The sequence below is a fragment of the Marmota marmota genome, unplaced genomic scaffold (genome assembly GCF_001458135.2).
Source record: "Marmota marmota marmota unplaced genomic scaffold, marMar, whole genome shotgun sequence".
NCBI lineage: Eukaryota > Metazoa > Chordata > Mammalia > Rodentia > Sciuridae > Marmota > Marmota marmota.
In genome coordinates, this window is record NW_026000051.1 from 9809201 (window position 1) to 9826820 (window position 17620).

The 17620-nt window shown below is 50.7% G+C and overlaps 1 protein-coding gene across 2 annotated transcripts in view; it reads right to left on the bottom strand.

Annotated features, from left to right (window-relative positions):
- Window positions 1–16809, bottom strand: part of Gsn (gelsolin) — a 53606-nt gene extending 36797 nt beyond the window's left edge. The window contains exons 1-2 of one of the 2 annotated variants that reach the window (XM_015497651.2): window positions 16727–16809; window positions 5117–5189 (exon numbers count right to left, since the gene is read on the bottom strand). Coding sequence is in view for 1 of the 2 variants with exons in the window: in XM_015497649.2 (XP_015353135.1) it covers window positions 1494–1535 (42 nt within the window). In the remaining variant the exon portion in view is untranslated. Of the gene's footprint in view, window positions 1–1493; window positions 1561–5116; window positions 5190–16726 lie in introns of those variants that run through there. The other variant, XM_015497649.2, reaches the window with a different exon arrangement.
- Between the last annotated feature and the right edge of the window lie 811 nt (window positions 16810–17620).

Here is a 17620-nt window from a genome sequence, read left to right on the forward strand (position 1 = left end):
TTTTAATAAAAAAAAAAAAAAAAAAAGGAAAAATAAAAGCCACTGGCCTTCTGGTGTACCATTGTGCCCAAGCCCTTGGCAAGAGAAGTAAGCATCCCGTGAGCTACCACTTGGAGGCACAGCTGGGAGCTCCCTGCAGCATTACACCAGCCTGTGGATCCCAACACCTCTGCAGACCAGGTGTGCAGGGGAATCCCTAGGGAGCTCAGGAAGACTACAGATGCCCTGACCCAGCCCTAGCCTCTGGGTCTGTAGATCTGGGCTGGGTCCAGGAATCTGGGGTTTCTCATACTTGGGGAAACCAAGGCCAGGAGAGAGGGAACTCAGCAGGCTCACATAATCAGGCAAAGAGAGAGCCAGGACTAGAATTGGGGCCCCTTCCTTTTCCCATCTCTCCTTTCCCTCCACCTCCCTCCCACGCCTCCCCCTGCCCTCATCCTCCTGTGACTCAGGGCTCTGAGTCATCTTGTGGCACCACAGAGGAAAGTTCTTAGGAAAAACAATCCCAAACAAAGCTTCCCTGATCTGAGGAACATAATAGGCCCAAGGGGCCAAGAAAGGCGGGGAGAGAGAACACAGGGTGGAGTAGGAGGCCCAGACTTCCCAGACATGATCTCTCCTCTTGGCCACTAACCCATGTGGGGCCCTAGACAAGGAGCTCCCCAACTTAGAGCCTTTTTTCCCCACCTGGAAATAAGATCTCTTACCTCACACAGAAGTTCATTATGGACCAGACGCCTCCATAATAATTCATATGCATTGTCAGGCTGAACCCTCCCCCAAACCCATGATGACATCATCCCGTTTTATAGATAGGAAAACTGAGGCTCAAAGAAGTTCAGCCAAAGGCAACAAAAAAGTGCAGAGCACAGCTTGCATCCAGGAACATTTGACTCTGAGCCTGACTCTTTCTCCTGCACACCTGTAAAAAGTGCCTCGTACGGAAGGGCATGCAGATCAGGTGCCATCAGACACACAAGGTGAGCAGCCATGACAGGTGCTCGGTCACAAAGGTGTTCCTCCTTTCTTTCTTCCTCAGTGTCAGGCCTCATCTCAGGACTCCCAGGCCCCCTGGGGAGCACACACAGGAAGACAGGGAGCCACTCAAGTGGCTGCGAGCAGCAGGAGCACAAAGAAGGGAACCCACACCAGATGGAGCCACGAAAAGGAAACACTGAAGTAGAGCCTTGAAGGATGCACCACCAGGGGACCCGGCCAGCCAGGTGGGAGGAACAGCAGAAGCAAATGCCTGGCGGTGTGGCCCGCACAGGGCATGCTCAGTGTGGAGGTGTAGCTGGAGCCAGGGGGCGCGAGGGCCTGGCTGCTACAGTCGGGCTTTAGGTGTGAGACGCTGGGGACTTTGAAAGCAGAAGGAGAACAGGATGGGAACAGGTTTCATCCTTGCTGGTGGCTGAACCAGAAATCAAAAGTGTGGCTCCCCGCAGGCTCCCAGGAGCCCCTCCTCTGAGCACTTCAGATCACTTGCTACTTACCCATGGGTCACAATTGTCCCTGAGGGTTTCCTCCTCAGTCATGGCGGGGCTGGGCAGAGGGAAGCTGGCCTTCTGACAGAGCCAACTTATTCACACTGGCCTATAAATAGGATCCTAGGGCTTAGTCGGAAATAGCTGTGCCAAGCCGGACTCCACAGACCTCACGGGCATGCAGTTCCCAAAACAGCCTTTTTCCTCCACACAGTGAAAAACCAAAACTTCCTCGGGAAACCATTGTTCATGCTGCAGTTCACTTTCTTAAGCCTGAGGCCGTGCGAAGAGCCCCACTGCCTACTATACACCACTGAGCTCTGCCTCGACCTCCGCCTTCCCCGACCCCCACCCTGGCTGCCAGTCACTACCTCTCCCTGGGCCTTGGCGTCCCCACAGCTGAACTAGGGAGGCTGGATGTAATGCCCTCTGGTCCTTCTATCCAGGATGCTCCCTGGAACTGTTTGGGGACAACCCCTGCCCCTCAGATGCCTGTTTTATTTTCTCCCCTAGTTGACCTGGGAATATTTAAATGATCACCATTTGAAAAATTGGAATTGCAATAAATGATCAGATTTGAGGCCTCCACGGAAGTGACCTTGGATGTGCCACTGTCCCTCTCTGGACCCCAGATTCCTCAGCCATAAGATGAAGATGCCATCCCATGCACCGAGCACTGCGAAGGACCCCACTTTTCCCATTACTTAGATCTCAACGACCTCATTGCCCCATTGAACGGATGAGGAAATTGAGTCTGAGAGGGACTCGGAAAGTGTTCAGGGACACATAGCAAGCCCTGGTCATGCTCAGACCTATTTGCCCCTGAGACCAGCTGCAGTGGCCTAGCTCTGGTCAGCTCAGGCAGGTCAATGGGGGCAAAACCCATCAAGGGCAAGGAACAGAAAGGGGAATGGAAGATCTTTCTGTGTGTGTAGTGAAGATGGGTGACAACGTTCCCCCAGTGACACTGTTCTTGCCAACCGGCTTCCCACACCATCCTTGTCGATCCACCCTCCCCTCTGCCTGCTGTGATTGACTGCTCTGAAATCCACTGATCAGGTTGTTCCATGGCTCTGTGGTGCCCTGAGGGTCAGGGCTAAACATCCAAGGCCTCTCCCAACCCTGCTTTCCATGTCCCCTTTTGCCACTTCCCACCTCAACTCCCAAATGCTGATCACTAGTCCCCAAGCACAGGGGCTCCTCCAGGTGGCAAACACAACCCTCTTCCCAGAGTGCTCAACTCCCCTTTTTAGCCCATTCCTTATCTCAAGAGGAGGAGAAGCCCTTGCTGGCTCCCTGGGCCCCTTGGCAGCCGAAATGCACTCTGGGCATTAGCCACCACTGTCTCCCCCTGGGACGAGAGCGGCTCTCCAGGGCAAGGGAATGGTGACTCAGCTCCCCGTCCAAGTCGGTGAAGTTTGGCCTCTGTGTGAAAAAACAGAAGAGCCAAGAAAATCCTGGAAAAGTGCTCACTCCCAGGACTGCCCAAGGCCAAGCCTCATATCATGGTGTAGCATCAGGACACCCCAGTGTGGAAGAACCAAAAATTACAGCCCCAGGGCTTCGGAGGGTCCTCCTAGTGTCTCTTTCAGGGGTTCTACTAATGAGATTCGGGCAAGTCACTGCCTCCCTTAAAAAATTCCAGCGGTTCCTGGTGCCTAGCATAAAACCCAGACTCCAGGGCCCAATAACGTGGTAGTTCCAGGTCCCTCGCTCCTCTGCCACCATGGCCTCTTCCCTGGCAGACCTCCCTCCCTTCTTTTAGTTCCTGAGCATTCCCCTGCCTGTGAGCCTCCCCAGCCATTTGCTCTGCCAGAGGAATCCTTCCATCATCCATGCTCACCCCACCGCCTCCTGCTCCCTCCTCAGGGGTTGGGTTTTCCATGGGAGGCTTCCTGACCCATCAAGACAAGACCCCACCCTTTCCCCATCATTTCCTTCACAGCTGAACAGAGAACAAATCTGTGGTATCAACACCCAGCTAAGGCCCTAAATATCTGTCAGGTTCAGAAATAAATAAATAAGTGAATGAATGCATGAATGGATCTATTTATGCAACTCAAGACAAGAAGTGGTCAGAATCCTGGGGAACATTTGAGGCAGTAAAACAGGACCCCAACTAAGATCAGAGAAATTGGGGAATAAAATAATAGCACAGCATCCCAGGAGCAAAGAGGAAGGAGTTCTAGAAGGAGGAATTAGACATGCGCCAGAGATGCAGAAAAGGAGACCTAAGGGTTTGACCAGGAGGTCACTGGGGTCTCCTAGTTGAACCAACATTCCTGGAGACTGTGAGGTGGGTACACTGCAGGGGACAGAGGACTGACAGGGTGAACAGGCAAAGCTCTCAGGTGACAGGCTGGGCCTTCTGGGGCAGGCAGAAGACATCATTACCAAAAGCATGCGCAGACTAGAACACTCTTTATCAGCAGACGACTTTGAGGCAGTTCAGCTTTTGGGTGTGTCAAAGCAGGAGCATCAGAACTGAGACATGGTCCTTGGGCACCTGAAGTAGGACAAGGCCCCTTTCTGGGCCCACGGGTCCCTCTAGGAATCCCTGGCTTTGAGGTCAAAGAACCCTGGAGACCATCAAAAGGCATTTTCAGCCCAGCGTGGGGGTGCATGCGGCCTTCGACCAGCTTGGGAGGCTGAGGCAGGAGGATCGCAGGTTCAAAGCCAGCCTCAGGAACTTGGCAAGGCCCTAAATAATTTAGTGAGATCCTGTTTCTAAATAAAACATAAAAAGGGCTGGGGACCTAGGCTCTGGGAGAGAAAGACAGTGGCTGCAGGGACAAGCAAGCCATCTGCACTCATCCCTTCCTCCTTCTGGCCACCGAGAGTGACAGCATGATCTGGCAGGTGCTCCAGGCGCTCCCCTCAACTGCTAATCAGAATTCCTTCTCTTCCATTGTCAGAAGCAGAAGGTTGTGGCCCCGGAAGTGTTGCTTCCTGTTTCACACCTTGCAAAGCCCTCTGGCATCTTGGAGCTTATTTTGTCCTCAGGACAATCTTGATAGGTGGTGGGGAGGGGGGACGGAGGTGCTCAACTCGTGGGCAGAGAAACTGAGGCCCACGCTGGGACTCCGCCCTCACCTCTGCGCCCCACCCACCTCAGCTCACCTGGGAATCTGAGAGTCAGGTGGCCCCACCCTGCCAGCCACCAGCGGGAATGACTCATCCACACCCGTGACTCACTCTCAGGTGCTGCTCCCAAGGTCAACCAGTCAGGGACCTGGGACCACACCCCAGGCCTCTCCAAAGTCTCCGGGCAGAATTCCCGTCCCTCTTCCTCACAGGGAATTGACCTTCCACAGAAGAGCTCTCTGAGCCTTGAGAAGGAAAGTCACTTCACGCTGCCAGGGAGCAGCACAGTCAGGGGGGAGCCAGGCCTAGGGGCACCCAGCCGGGTCCTTGCCTCTTCCTGCAGGGTCACCTGGCCCCCTCTTGAGGACCAAGAGGAGCAAAGGAGGTAACCTAGAGGCGTGCTCTGAGCCTTAGGAGGAAAACCCAGGACTCTCTTTGGATCCACTATGGCCACCAGAGGCTGCTTCCCCCTGGAGTCCCTCCAGACTCCCCTGGGCAGCCAGGGCTGGGCTCAGGAGGACGATGGGCGTCTGCCATGCTGCACCTACCTTCCAGGCCGTGCAGGGAGGAGAGCTGCTCCGAGGGCAGAGTGAGGAACAGGACCAGGGGAGTCAGCAGCACCTGAAAACAAAGGGCCGAGAACCTCAGCACACACTTCACCTCCAGCAGCCACCGGGCACTCAGTTCCCGTCAAGGCTGCCAACAAAAGAATTGTCCCTAGGCTGCACTAAAACCCCTCATAACTTGCACCTGCTGGCCTGGCCTCAGTGCTACCTTCTGGGGTCACCCAGAACTCTTCCGTCCCCCTGGTTCCCAACGGCTCCTTGGTCACTTGAAAATAGTGATTCTTGACCCCCAAGTCAAGTTGCGTATCCTCTTTCCTTTAGCTCTTCCCAACACAAGGGTACCCAGTTCCCTCACTCCATTTCCCAACATGCTCCAGATGAACCCCATCCCTACTGACAGCACAAGACCTAGAATTAGACATTCAGACATGCAGGGTGGACAGGACTCTCGCCTCCATCACCCGAGATACATGCTTCTATTCATCCAGCCCAAAATTCCTTGAGCATTTAAGGCAGCCCTATTGTGTGGATTCAGCCAACCTAAGGACTGTATAACTCTAGAGTTACACCAACTGGCCCCTCATCTGTGTAACCAAGCAAGCCACAGCACTTCTCTGAGTCTCTGTTCAAGGGGGTTATACACACACACACACACACACACACACACACACACACACACATTACTGGGGATTGAACTCAGGGGTACTCGACCACTGAGCCCCACAAGCAGGATAATATTAAAACCTACCTCATAAAGACATCCTGAGGATTAAACAATACACAAAAAAAGTCAAGGGTTTTGCATATATTTACTCTTTACTTATTAGTCATTTAATTCCTAAATCTTTTCCTATAAATTGTCTTTTTCATCCTGGATGTGAGCAGTTTGGGGACCTAATCTGTTACACGTGACATTTCCACCTACAGAATGCTCTATTATTGTTCTGCTGCTCCACGACTGCGCAAGACTGCACCGTCACCATCTGGTGGTGGTCTTCGTCTCCCACAGGCCACGAGCTCCTGGAGGCAAGGGCTCTGTCTGCTGCACCGCTGAGGCTTGAGCCCAGCATAGGACCTGGCGCACGGCAGGACCAGGGGGTACAACTTGGAGTTTTGCCCTTCCTCACTACCCAGAGTTCTCGTGTGTGTGTGTGTGTGTGTGTGTGTGTGCGTGCGTGCGTGTGCGTGCACACGTGCCTCTTCCACTGAGCTATGTCCTCAATCCTTTTCAAAAAAAACTTTTTACAATTCTCCTGCCTCAGCCTCCAGAGTTGCTGGGATTACAGGCGTGCACCATTATGCCTAGCACCCAGGGTCATCTATCTACATAAGGGGAGCAGGTGAGCAAGCCCATCCTGCCCACACTGGAAGAATTCTCTGCCCAAACCAGCTTCTCCAAGCCAAAGGGAGAGTCCAAGATCCCAATGAGGAGGGCTCTGCAAGTGCCTGGGATTAGGACACAATAAGCCCTGTTCTCAGGCTGATGGTAAATGGCCCAGGCATTGCTGACAGTCTCTGCATTTTTAATGACACAAGTGGACAGCAGTGGACCTGGAATCAAGGTACCCAAAACCTAGGAGGCCAGAGGTCAGATGTTTATCTGGGCCCTGGACCTGGGGTTAAATGGCCTTTCTCAGAGAGTCCTGGAGAAACTTCCCGGTTCCAAGGGATAGGTTAAAGCAAAGTTGAGTTTGGTCATTCCTGCAGAGAGACGAATGACCTTTCACACTCTGTCAACTCTGGGTGAGATGGAACTTTTCAAATCCAGCCCCCTTCTCTGCTACACACCCCAAATCCCATGCTCATGCTCACCCAAGGTGCTGCCTATGCTCCCACGGGCAACCTGCTCTGTGCCACCTCTACCCCAGAGTCGCCCTCTCAGCAAACATCACCACCATCCATCAAACACACAAGGGACCAGCCAGATGCCAGGGATCGCCCTCCTCCACTCGCTGCTCTCACTGTCCCCTCCGCCTCACCCCTGACACCAGCATCTTGGTCCATGCACCATCTCCTCTCACTTGGATGGCTGCAGTCACCCCAACTGGTTCTCCTGCCTCCTCTATCTCCCCAACAATGCCACCTCTTCAAAGCAGGCCCAGACCAAGTTGCTTCTCTGCACAGACTCTGCCATGGCTCCTGTAAGGCCCCCAGACAAAGGGCAAGACCCTTAACATACTTTTCGATCACCTTTCATGATCTGCCCCCGCCCACCCCTGGAGCCTCAGCTCTCACCGGTTCCTGTCTTCCACTTGCACCCCGCCAGGCTCCAGCCAGACACGACTGCACTCTGTCCCTTGACTCCTCCACACAACCCTTAGACAGACTGTTTCCCCTGAGTCCCCACCGCCCCCAGGTCTTCCCTGTCACACTGCACTGGAATGGTTTTTCTACGTCAGCAGCTCATATATCCCAGAGCCTGGCCTTGGGCCAAGGCCACCACAGCTCCAGATTTACTAAAGGAAGAAAACAGAAAATCATATGCTAGCACACACGCATAACACGTGTGTCCACACGCACTCCCACAGAGCCTGCTGAGAGTACAGATGCTGCCATCTATGGGCAAGAAAAGCACCTCATTCTCCCCAAGATCAGGACAGCAGGAGGCCTGGTTTTCAAACTTGGCTGGGTTTACAATGAGCCCAGCTAACAAACTCTAAGTGGGTCTGTTTTCCATTTTGGACCTTGAGGCTACAGCAACTTAAAAACAAGGTCCACAAACCATTGACTCTAGTCCACCGCCCACAAGCTCCCACCAGGGCCAGAAAAGACAGAGGTTTCTTTTCAGTACTCATAACCCCAGCGGGTGCTGACTCAGTGCCTATTGGCTGAATTATAACTCCCAGCACAAGGTGAGGGGCATATTCTGCGTCAGAGCCGTCCACCGGTGTGAAGGCCAGCCCAGGGGACAGAGTGCACCCCTAGCATTACCAGCAGCCTTGCCCAGGGACCCTGCCCAGATCCCAGAAATAAGCAAAGATGGAAAAATGAATAGTGAACTTTATGCAGTTTGACCAAACTGGGGAGACGCAGCTAGGTCGCCTATCCCTACTCCCATAGAAGAAGTTACAAACTGTAGAAATGAAAGTCAGGTGACACACATGTGCAGACTCAGTTGGCCAAAGAGGGGCAAAAGGCAGGAAATGCACATAGGAAGATTTAGCTGGCCCACGCGGGACAGACAGTGGGCAGGCGATCTGTGCTCCCAGGGTTGGGAGTGCAACCCTTCACTTCATTCTCAGCATGAGGAAGTTGCTCCTAAATTTAGAGCCCCCCTCCCCAATTCAGTCTGCTTCATTAGTCAAAATGTGCAAGCTGCTGCAGAACTTTGGGTGGCTAAAGGGTGGAGTAGGGGAAGCTGGGGTGGAGTAGGGGAGGCTGGGACAGAGCCTTTTTTCATCCTACGGGACCACCCCCAATTCATTGGGAGGACTTTCAGGTGTCGGATGTCCAGTAACGCCAAAAGGATTAAAACTACCACCCCCGACAAGCAGTTATCACTCTCTGTACACCAAGTGTTAAACTCCATAGTCGCCATGATTCAGCCTCCCGATAACTCTACCAGGTAGACAATATTGTTCTCCTTTGGCAAAGCAAATACAAAGACTTAGAGTCACACAGCTAAGATGTTTAGACAGTTCCCACCAAACCAGGCTGCCTCCCCTATCCTTGGTCTTACTAAATGTCAACTGTAAGGCTAGGCCTATTGCTCACTCGAGAAACACACAAAGTTTTGGTTGCTCTAGATGCGGGGTGGCGAACCTCCTCTGCAGAGGGCTAGGCATACCTACTTAAGTCTTTGCATACCTCCTTAACCTGTGCTGCATATTCTTCCCCATTTCTTTTTTGTTTTTTTAAAATAGCTCTTTTAAAATATAAAAATCATTCTTAGCTCAGGGACAGAAACAGACTGGGGCCTCTCCAGGAGCTAGAGTTTGCATTCACAGATACTCAGAGAATAATGTTTATGATCTTAAGCACAAAACCTTCTGGTGGAAACATTTATCTAAGCCAAACGCTAAGCCCTCTGGCGTATCCTCCCCCTTCAGATGGCTTCCTACTGAGTCACTCTCTGCTAAAGAGGGCCCTGCCTCACTTTGCAACTAGGTAGTAAACATTTCAAAGATTGTCCAGATTCTAGAAACTCATAGTTATGGGTTAATTAGTCTGAGGGGAGAAGGGGCCTGAGACATTTTTCATGTCCTAGTGTTAGGTCACTGATCTCACACCCACACTAGGAGGCACGAAAGCTCCAATCAGACCCTAGACAGGTGGAGAAGTAGACCCTGGTAGAACAAGAGAAGGTGCCATTCCCAGTTCATGGATTGGAAGGTGGGGGACAGGTCAGAGAGGGAAATGACTTACCCAAGACCACACAGCCCAGACAAACTAGGGGCATGACCATGGCCAAGTTCCTTGATCCTCCCAGGGCATTTTGGTTTAGGTGAGTATTTTTGAAATCTCACAAGTGGCAGAACAGCAGTCAGACAGCTTGCTGTGTGCTTTGGAAAACACACTTGCTGTCTTGGGGCATGAACATCGGGTCCATGAGGTCCATGAGATGCAGCCAGGCAATTCCTGATTCCTAAGAGCCAGCTTTAAAGGGGAGTCTGGAAAGAATCTGTTTTGAGTCAGGAGAAGTGTCCTCTGCCCAGAGTGGCCACAGACATACCAAAGTCTCTGGAGTTGGGAATACAAAGTCCAGTCCTTCAGTTATAAGTGTGGAAGCAGAGGAGTGACCTGGCCTGAGCACTGGCAGGGATGCTTAGGATGTGGTCCATTTTATAGACAAGGAAACTAAGGCCTTGAAAGAGGCCTGGGCCTCTTACCAAAGAATTTTTCCCTTCATCTGACAATGTGCAAGGACCCTCTATTTAAAAAGCCTAAGGGCTGGGGATGCAGCTCAGGGATAGAGTGTTTGCCTAGCACATGAAAGGCCCTGGGCCCAATCCCCAGCACTGCAAAACCCACTACAAAACAAAAACAGAAAAACAAACAAATACAATGTAGATGTGTACAAATGATTGATTTGTGAATGATCAGTCAGTCTCCTTACAAATAGGGCATTCTCTTTTACAAACGCATTCATTACCAAAAAACTCCCCCCTGAACTTTGATGGCAGGGGCCCTGGTGAAATGTTTCTCACACTTGAATTTGCCCATGAATCCCATGGGGATCTTGTGAAAATGCAGATTTGAATTCAGTAGGCCCAGAATAGATGGGGTTGCCAGATAAAATACAGGACGCCCACTTAAACTTGAATTTTGGATACACAGTGAAAGTTTCTGGTAGAAGTATGTCCTAAATATTGCAGGAAGGATACTGTGCTTAAGCAATTATTCATTTTTATCTGAAATTCTAATTTAGCATCCTGTGTGTGTTTAACTTGCTAAATACAGCAACTCTAAGGCAGAGCCTGAGATCCCACATTTCTGAAAAGCTCTCAGATGAAGCCCTAATGCTGAACTGTATACAACCATGAATGTTATGGTCTTTTGAAACACTGCTAAAAAAGCTGGGCTGATAGATCCTACTTCTGAAAGAATATTCTAGAAAGAAGGCAGTCATTGGAACTGGAATATGCTTTGTAGGAGAAACAGAGATACCCTGGGGAAGGGTGGCGTGGGGCTAGGGCCACAGGGTAGCCCACAAAAGTCTACCTCTTAAATAGCACTCTTCAACCTAACCAAACTCATGAAGCCAAGAACATATAAGCGGATCCATAGAGGGGAATGACCTACCCCTCCCTGCCCCTTCCTAAGGCAGTTCTGAATCAAATGAGAGAATAGAAACTCCTAGTACCTGAAGGACCGCACTTGTCAAGCACCATGTTAAGCATTTTTTAAATTCCTATGAACTCAGTGTTGAAATCCTAACTCTACAGATGAGGAAACCAAAGCACAGAGACGTGACTTGCTCAAGGTCTTGTTGCAAGTGCAAAGCAGAAATTGGAAGCAGAACAAAGTTCTCTCTGCTCTCAGCCTGGAATCTTAACTCTTTAGCCTTTCCTGCCACTGGACTGTGCAGATACCTTTGTGAAGATACAAAAACTTATGCCCCAGGGTGTTCATTACACTAGTGTTTGTAAACAGCCTAAATATTTAATAATAGAGGATTATCAAGTAAACATGGCATATGCACATCAAAGATGGCATGTTAGAGAGTGATGAAAAGTCTTATGCGCATGAATCACTTTCATAATTTAAAACAGTAAGGCTGGGATGGAGTTTAGCAGTTGCCCAGCCTGCTTGAGGGCCTGGGTTTGATTCTAAGCACTGTCAAAAAACAACAACAAAAAAATTTTAATAAAATGCATCGTTTCATTTTAATCCCCTCATCTATTCAGAGTGAAATAAACTAAATATGCATTTATACTACTTAAATATAGTAGACTTTTAAAACCCCAAAAAGCCAGGATAGAAAATTATAAAAGCAGTATGACCACAATTTTACATGGCATCAAAACAAAGGCACTGAAAATATCAGGAAGAAAATGTACCCAAATGTTAGCAGTGATTGCTTCTGCTTGGTAGAATTACAGTCAGTTCTTATTTTTTAAAATATGTTTTCCTCTAAATTTTCCATCAGAAGCATTTATTATAAGGGGGATAAAGGTTCATGGAGGAGGAAAGAGAAAAATACATATGCCACCAATGTCACTAAGCCACTCCCCAAATTTAACCAGTATTTACAGAGTGCCAACGAGAGCCCAGCCCAGCCACAGCCACAGCCACTGAAGCCGGGCCCAGCCCCACCCTGAAGGCTCACATATACCCAGATGATATATTTGTTGAAATTAGAAAGTTAAAAAAAAAAAAACAAACTATTTGTTTAATTAGCTCAGAAGAATAAATGAAGCCACTCCTCCTGTCCTGGTCCTTCCTCAGAGTTCCCTACATGGCTCCATGGCTCAAATTCTTTCTGAATCCCTCTAGGACGAATGGGTGTCAGGGACACTTCACAGCCCAGGAAAAAACTGTTCTTATTCCTTAATCCAAGTACTGAATACAAGAGAGGCAGAGGTGCCCTGTGATGCAGAAAAAACAAAGCCAGCACAAGGGGAAGCAGGAGGGCCTGGGAAGGAACCTCGCTGTCCAGGTGACCCCTGGGCAAGGGAGCTCACAGCTCTGGGCCTCAGTTCTCCTCATCAGCAAAATATATCACCTCATGACAACCTCAGGGATATTGTGAGGCTCAAAGAAAAAAAGGTTATTTCGTTTCTCTAGGCAGAGCCTCAGTTTTCTCATCTATAAAGTGGAGTCCTCTTCCTTCATAAGACTGTCAAAAAACAGTGAAAGCAGCTGGGTGCAGTGGTGCATGTCTGTAATCCAAGCAGCTTGGGAGGCTGAGGCAGGAGGATCATGAGTTCAAAGCCAGTCTCCGCAGCAGCGAGGCATAAACAACTCATGAGACCCTGTCTCTAAATAAAATACAAAATAGGGCTGGGGATGTGGCTCAGTGGTGGAGCATCCCCGAGTTTAATCTCTGGTTCCAAAACAAAGCCAAAAAAACCCCAAAAACACAGTGAAAGCAAAAAGTAACACACACAGCTAACATCTCTGTACAGTGGCATCATTATCATTGCTTGTTATTAGAAGAAGGGTATGCAAATAAATCCTAGGCCTCAATTTCCTGTCTGCAAAATGAGGGCCCTCAATTGAACCCCAAAAGGCCAAACTCAAGAGCAGCTGAACTTAGGTGCATGACTTCTGTGAGCTCATTTTGTGCTCTCAGACATGTAGATGTCATGCTCCTGTGCTGAACACAAAGCCTTTTGACTTGGAGGCCATCAGCACTGAAAACCTGACATCATGCTGTCCAGCCGTAGTGTGGAATGGAGTCTGGGGCCCAGAGAAAGGCATACAACAGTTCAAGTCACCAAGCACTGTCAGTGGCAAAGCCAGGACCCAAGCCCAGGCCTCCAGCAGCTTAGCCTTGTCCACCACGCCCATTGCTATTCTCTGCCCTCCCTTAATTGCTGATGTGGTCCTGGACAGGGCAGGGGGGAACAGGCCTATAGTGGGGACGGGGGAGGGGAAGCTGGTCAGAGCAAGAATTGAGCTTCCTGTGGTCTCCAACTTCACAAACCACATCAAGCTGAAATATGACACACACTGGCTCACTGAAAGGCAGGAGATATTTTTACTTAACATCCCTCAGCTGCCTAAACACTGCTCTCTTTCTTTCCCTCCCCCCAAAATCGCCTAACTCCTGGGACCTGCTTTTCTCTGCTTTAGCCCACACTTCCTCAGGGAATAACCAGGGGGCACAAGGGGACCCACTTTCCCTGGCTTCTTTAGATAGATTTCCACAACAAGGGCTCAAATAGTGAAAAGAGGGGACCAGTCTATGCTGGGCTCCCATTTCACCAAATGACCTTGTCCGTCAAAGTCTGTGTCTAGGAGCCTGGATTTCCTGAAATATGCAAGAGACTGCCTAAACTCAGGGGCCCTGTTGATGGTAAAGAAAAGGAGGAGTTGATAAATAAGAGGGCCCCTCCAGGCCTCTCCGCTTTGTGCTGAGCCACTAAGTCTATCCCTCCTAACAGCCATAGCAGACACCCCCCCCACACACACACACACACATCCACACCTCTTACAGTGCTCAGACTAGACAGAAACTGTGGGAGAACATTTTGTGCAGTAATTAACAGCTACAGCTCTGTAGTCAGACTTCTGGAATCCTGATACCATCTCCTTAAATAGCCACACAACTGAGGCACGTTATATATCTTCTGGAAACCTCAGTTTCCTCATCTGTAAAACGGAATCATTCTTATCTGCCCCAGAGGAACAGTTATGAGGAATCCATGAAATAATCAATATTCCAGTATGTGGTATATTAAAAGGTAACTTTTGATGACAATGATGATCATGATCATGCAGACCAAAAGCCTTCTATTTTACAGATGAGGAATCCAAGGTCACCCAGAAGAACTAAGACTGCAGCTGTACTCCTAAGCCAGTGCTTCTAACTTCCCTCAAGCAGGTGGTCTCTAGTAAGCAAATCCACACTCAGAAACTGCAGACACAGGTTGTAAACATATCTTGAAAAGAAAAAAAAAAAGAGTGTATCACCAGAAGTCATCTCTATGACCTGGACACATGTCATGAAGGACCCAAACTGCCCTCGTGGAGTAGGGAGGGGTGACCACTGGCCCTGCATGGCTAAGAATCTTGAAGACCTCTGGTCAACAGCTCTTGCTTGTAACAAACAGTTCAGTGAAGTGCACACACCACTGTTAACCAGTGGCCACCTCTGGGGAAGAAGAGGGTTTGGAGGGACAAAATTGCGTGTGAACTCTTCTCTATTTTTAAATCTTAAAAAAAAAAAAATTCTTGTTTTAAAACTAACAAAGAGGAACAAAACAACCATACTGAAAATAATGAAGCAGCTTTACCTGGTTTGCTTTCTCCAGTTGCTGTCTTTTCTTAGATGAAATTGTGGCAGCTTCTGAGACCTTTAGCTGGGCTTTCAGAATCTGCCACTCTGCTCAATCCCTCAGGCTCGGCTCTAGTTCAGACCTGCCTGCCCTTTCACCTGGACCAGGGATAACCTCCTATAGGTCTCCCTGCCTCCCATTCAGCACCTTCCACTGCACCCCATATATCAGCCACCAGATTAATGACAGTATTTATCACTGCTCTCTTTGAAACCTTTCTCAGTTCCTCACTGTCTTCAGAATTAAGTCCAAGTCCTTAGTTTATAATTCAGCTCCATCTTCATTTACAATCCCAACTCCACCACTCCACCATTCCTCCCACCTGCCATTATAGCCATGAGGATTGTTCAGAAAACCTCAGTGCCTTTGCATAAACTGTCCCTGCTTCTTAGAATAGCTTTCCCTAGGATCCATTTTTTTTTTCCTGATAAATAATTACTCACTTCTGAGATCTGGTTCCCCCAGAATTAGTCACCCCTCTCACAACCTAAAACTGATTTCAGTATGGCACAGCTGTACCAACCACTATAGATGGGAAGTACCTTGAGGATGGTTCCTGGGCCCCAGAAGGGTACTACAATGGGGTAGGAGAAAAGGAAGGAAATGCCATGACAGGCTAATAGTCCTGCTCCCCTGGGGTTCATATTAGTCCATAATAACAAGACTATGGAAAATTCTGGAGTAAAGTTCCCTTTCCTGGTTCACATGGAAACCTTTGCTGCTATGTAACTCACCCAAGTGCCAAACCAAGCTGCCCCAGCTGCTTACAATTTCCCTTGGCATTTATAAATGGGGGGGGGGGGGCTCCAGGAGAGGAAAATGCAGCTTCAAAGAAACTGGATACCAACTGTGCCTCTTCCCATCCTCCTCTGTCCCAAGCCACTTACCCTTAATATCCCCCAAGAAACATCAGCCAGCACCCCAAGGGTATGTCGGGAGTGGACTGGGTCCTTCAGTGAATGGAATACCAGGGAAAGAGTCGAAAGTCCCACCAGCCAGGAGTCAGCAAAGGGCAGGTAGGAACTGGGTCCTGGCCTGGCTGCTATGTGACTAAGAGCCCCATGAACTCGGCCCTAGAGTTTCCTCACTGTGGAATGGGGATGGGGGTGAGTCTCCAAGGAGCTATGGTCAGTATAAAGGGCAAAGGGCAAAAGGTCCTCGTGCCCTGGTCAGAAATGTGGTCCTGGGAGAACAGGACATACAGGATTAATAAGTCTTTGAAAAGTACTAAAAGCCAAACAAAAGCGAGAGAGGCACCTCCCCTGAGGCCCCGCCTTCCACGTAGCTCTATCATGGGGACAGCCAGGGATGAGGGCTGGGCGTTTTAAAGATGCCCTCTCTGCTCTGCGAGGGCAGCATAGGGAATGGATGTCTGAGAAGAGCCAACGTCTCCGCACCCACACCCCAGTCCTCAGACTTCCCTGGATTGGGGCTCTCCCTGGGCCCTGCCTAGGGCAGCTAGCTAGTATGCACAGGACAGAGGGAAGGTGGTTTACTTAGGTCGTGGGGAGGGTGGACCTGAGAAGAGATGGGAGCTCTGCGAGAAGGGGTTCCAATCACTGTCTTCAACTCTGAAAGGAGTTCGCGCGGGCGTGGGGCAAGGTAACGCACCCTGCAGAGCCCGGGAGGAGACAGTGCCTACAGGTAACAGACGCATGCAGATTTCAGCCCCATACAAGGAAGAACTTTCTAACAGTCCTGGTCCCAGAAAGAAGGAGGAGGTGGAGGCTCCCCATCGCCCGGGAGAGCAGACAAAGGTGTTACCCAGGAGTGGAGGAACCGCTGCGCAGACACCTCTGCGAAGCCACCGCCCAGACCGCCGGCAGGCACTCACCTGCCTTCTCGGTCCAACACCCCAAGTGCGAGGGCGACCCCGGCCCAGTTCCCCCACCCGCGGGGGTGAGGCAAGGTTAGCAGCGCAGCGGAGCCTGTGAGTGGAGGCCTGCCCACCCCCAACTCCCCGCTCCTGCCCAGCCCCGGGACTACATTCCCGGGTCCCCTGGAAGACCCCCAAAGGGGGCAAGGAAGCCCTCTCCAGCGATGCCCGGAGGCCGGGTCGAGCTGCAGGCGCGCACAAGCTGGGAGCTGGAGAGGAGGGAGAGGAGAGAGATCATCCCGCGGCCTCCGACGCCCCGGCGGTCACCCCTACCTGCTACCGAGGAGCTGGCGACGGCGGCTACTGGGTCCAGCTGCGCTCAGCTGGTTCCGGGCGGCTGGGCGGGGGCGCTGCGGGGTGAGCGGCCGGTGGGCAGGGCGCGGGCGGGAGCCGCCCTCGGGGCGGGGCGGCCAGGCCGGCAGCGGTGGGGGAGGAGCATCAGCCCCGCCCGTGGGCAGCAGGGAGGATGGAGACGCTGGATCCCGGCGGGCGTTCGTCCAGCGCGCTGTTTCACTTTATGAAACCCCTCACTGTGCCCCGCTTGAAGGCAGCAAGCTCCCTGCTTGGGAGGAAACTGAGGCCAAGAATTTATGGCGGGAGTCTGAAGGAGTCTAGGGGTTGGGGTGGACAGACAGCTGCTCTGGAACTGGGCTGCGGCCCAAGAGCTCAGTAGGGTGAGCTAGGACCAGCGGCGGCAGATTTCAGCCCAGGGCCCACTTTGGTGAAATGGGCTCCCCACAAAAGTAGAGGACATGTGACAAAAGCAGACAGACCCACGGAAAGGAATAAAGGAGAGTCGTTCCCAGCTTCATCCAGAATGAAGAACCCAGAAACGCCAAGTGCGTCTCTGGCCTAAAATGAGAACAGTCAGCTGGGGCTTTGGAGTCAGAAGTTCAGAGTTGGAACCCTTGGCATCTGCCTGTCCTGGAACTCTGGACAACTGACTTAACATACCTCAGTCTTAGTTTACTCATTTGCATAATGGGCACAGTTGCTTGCCTCTTCATGGAGCAGTGGGAAGACTCAGTGGGAGAAAGACTGAACACAGTGTTCTCCATAAATGGATGTGCTCAGTAGTGTGATGGTGCCTACTATCTTAGGCAATTGAGAAAATCCACACTGGCCAGAGAGATGAGTGCAAGTTCACTTTTAAACAAACAAATGATC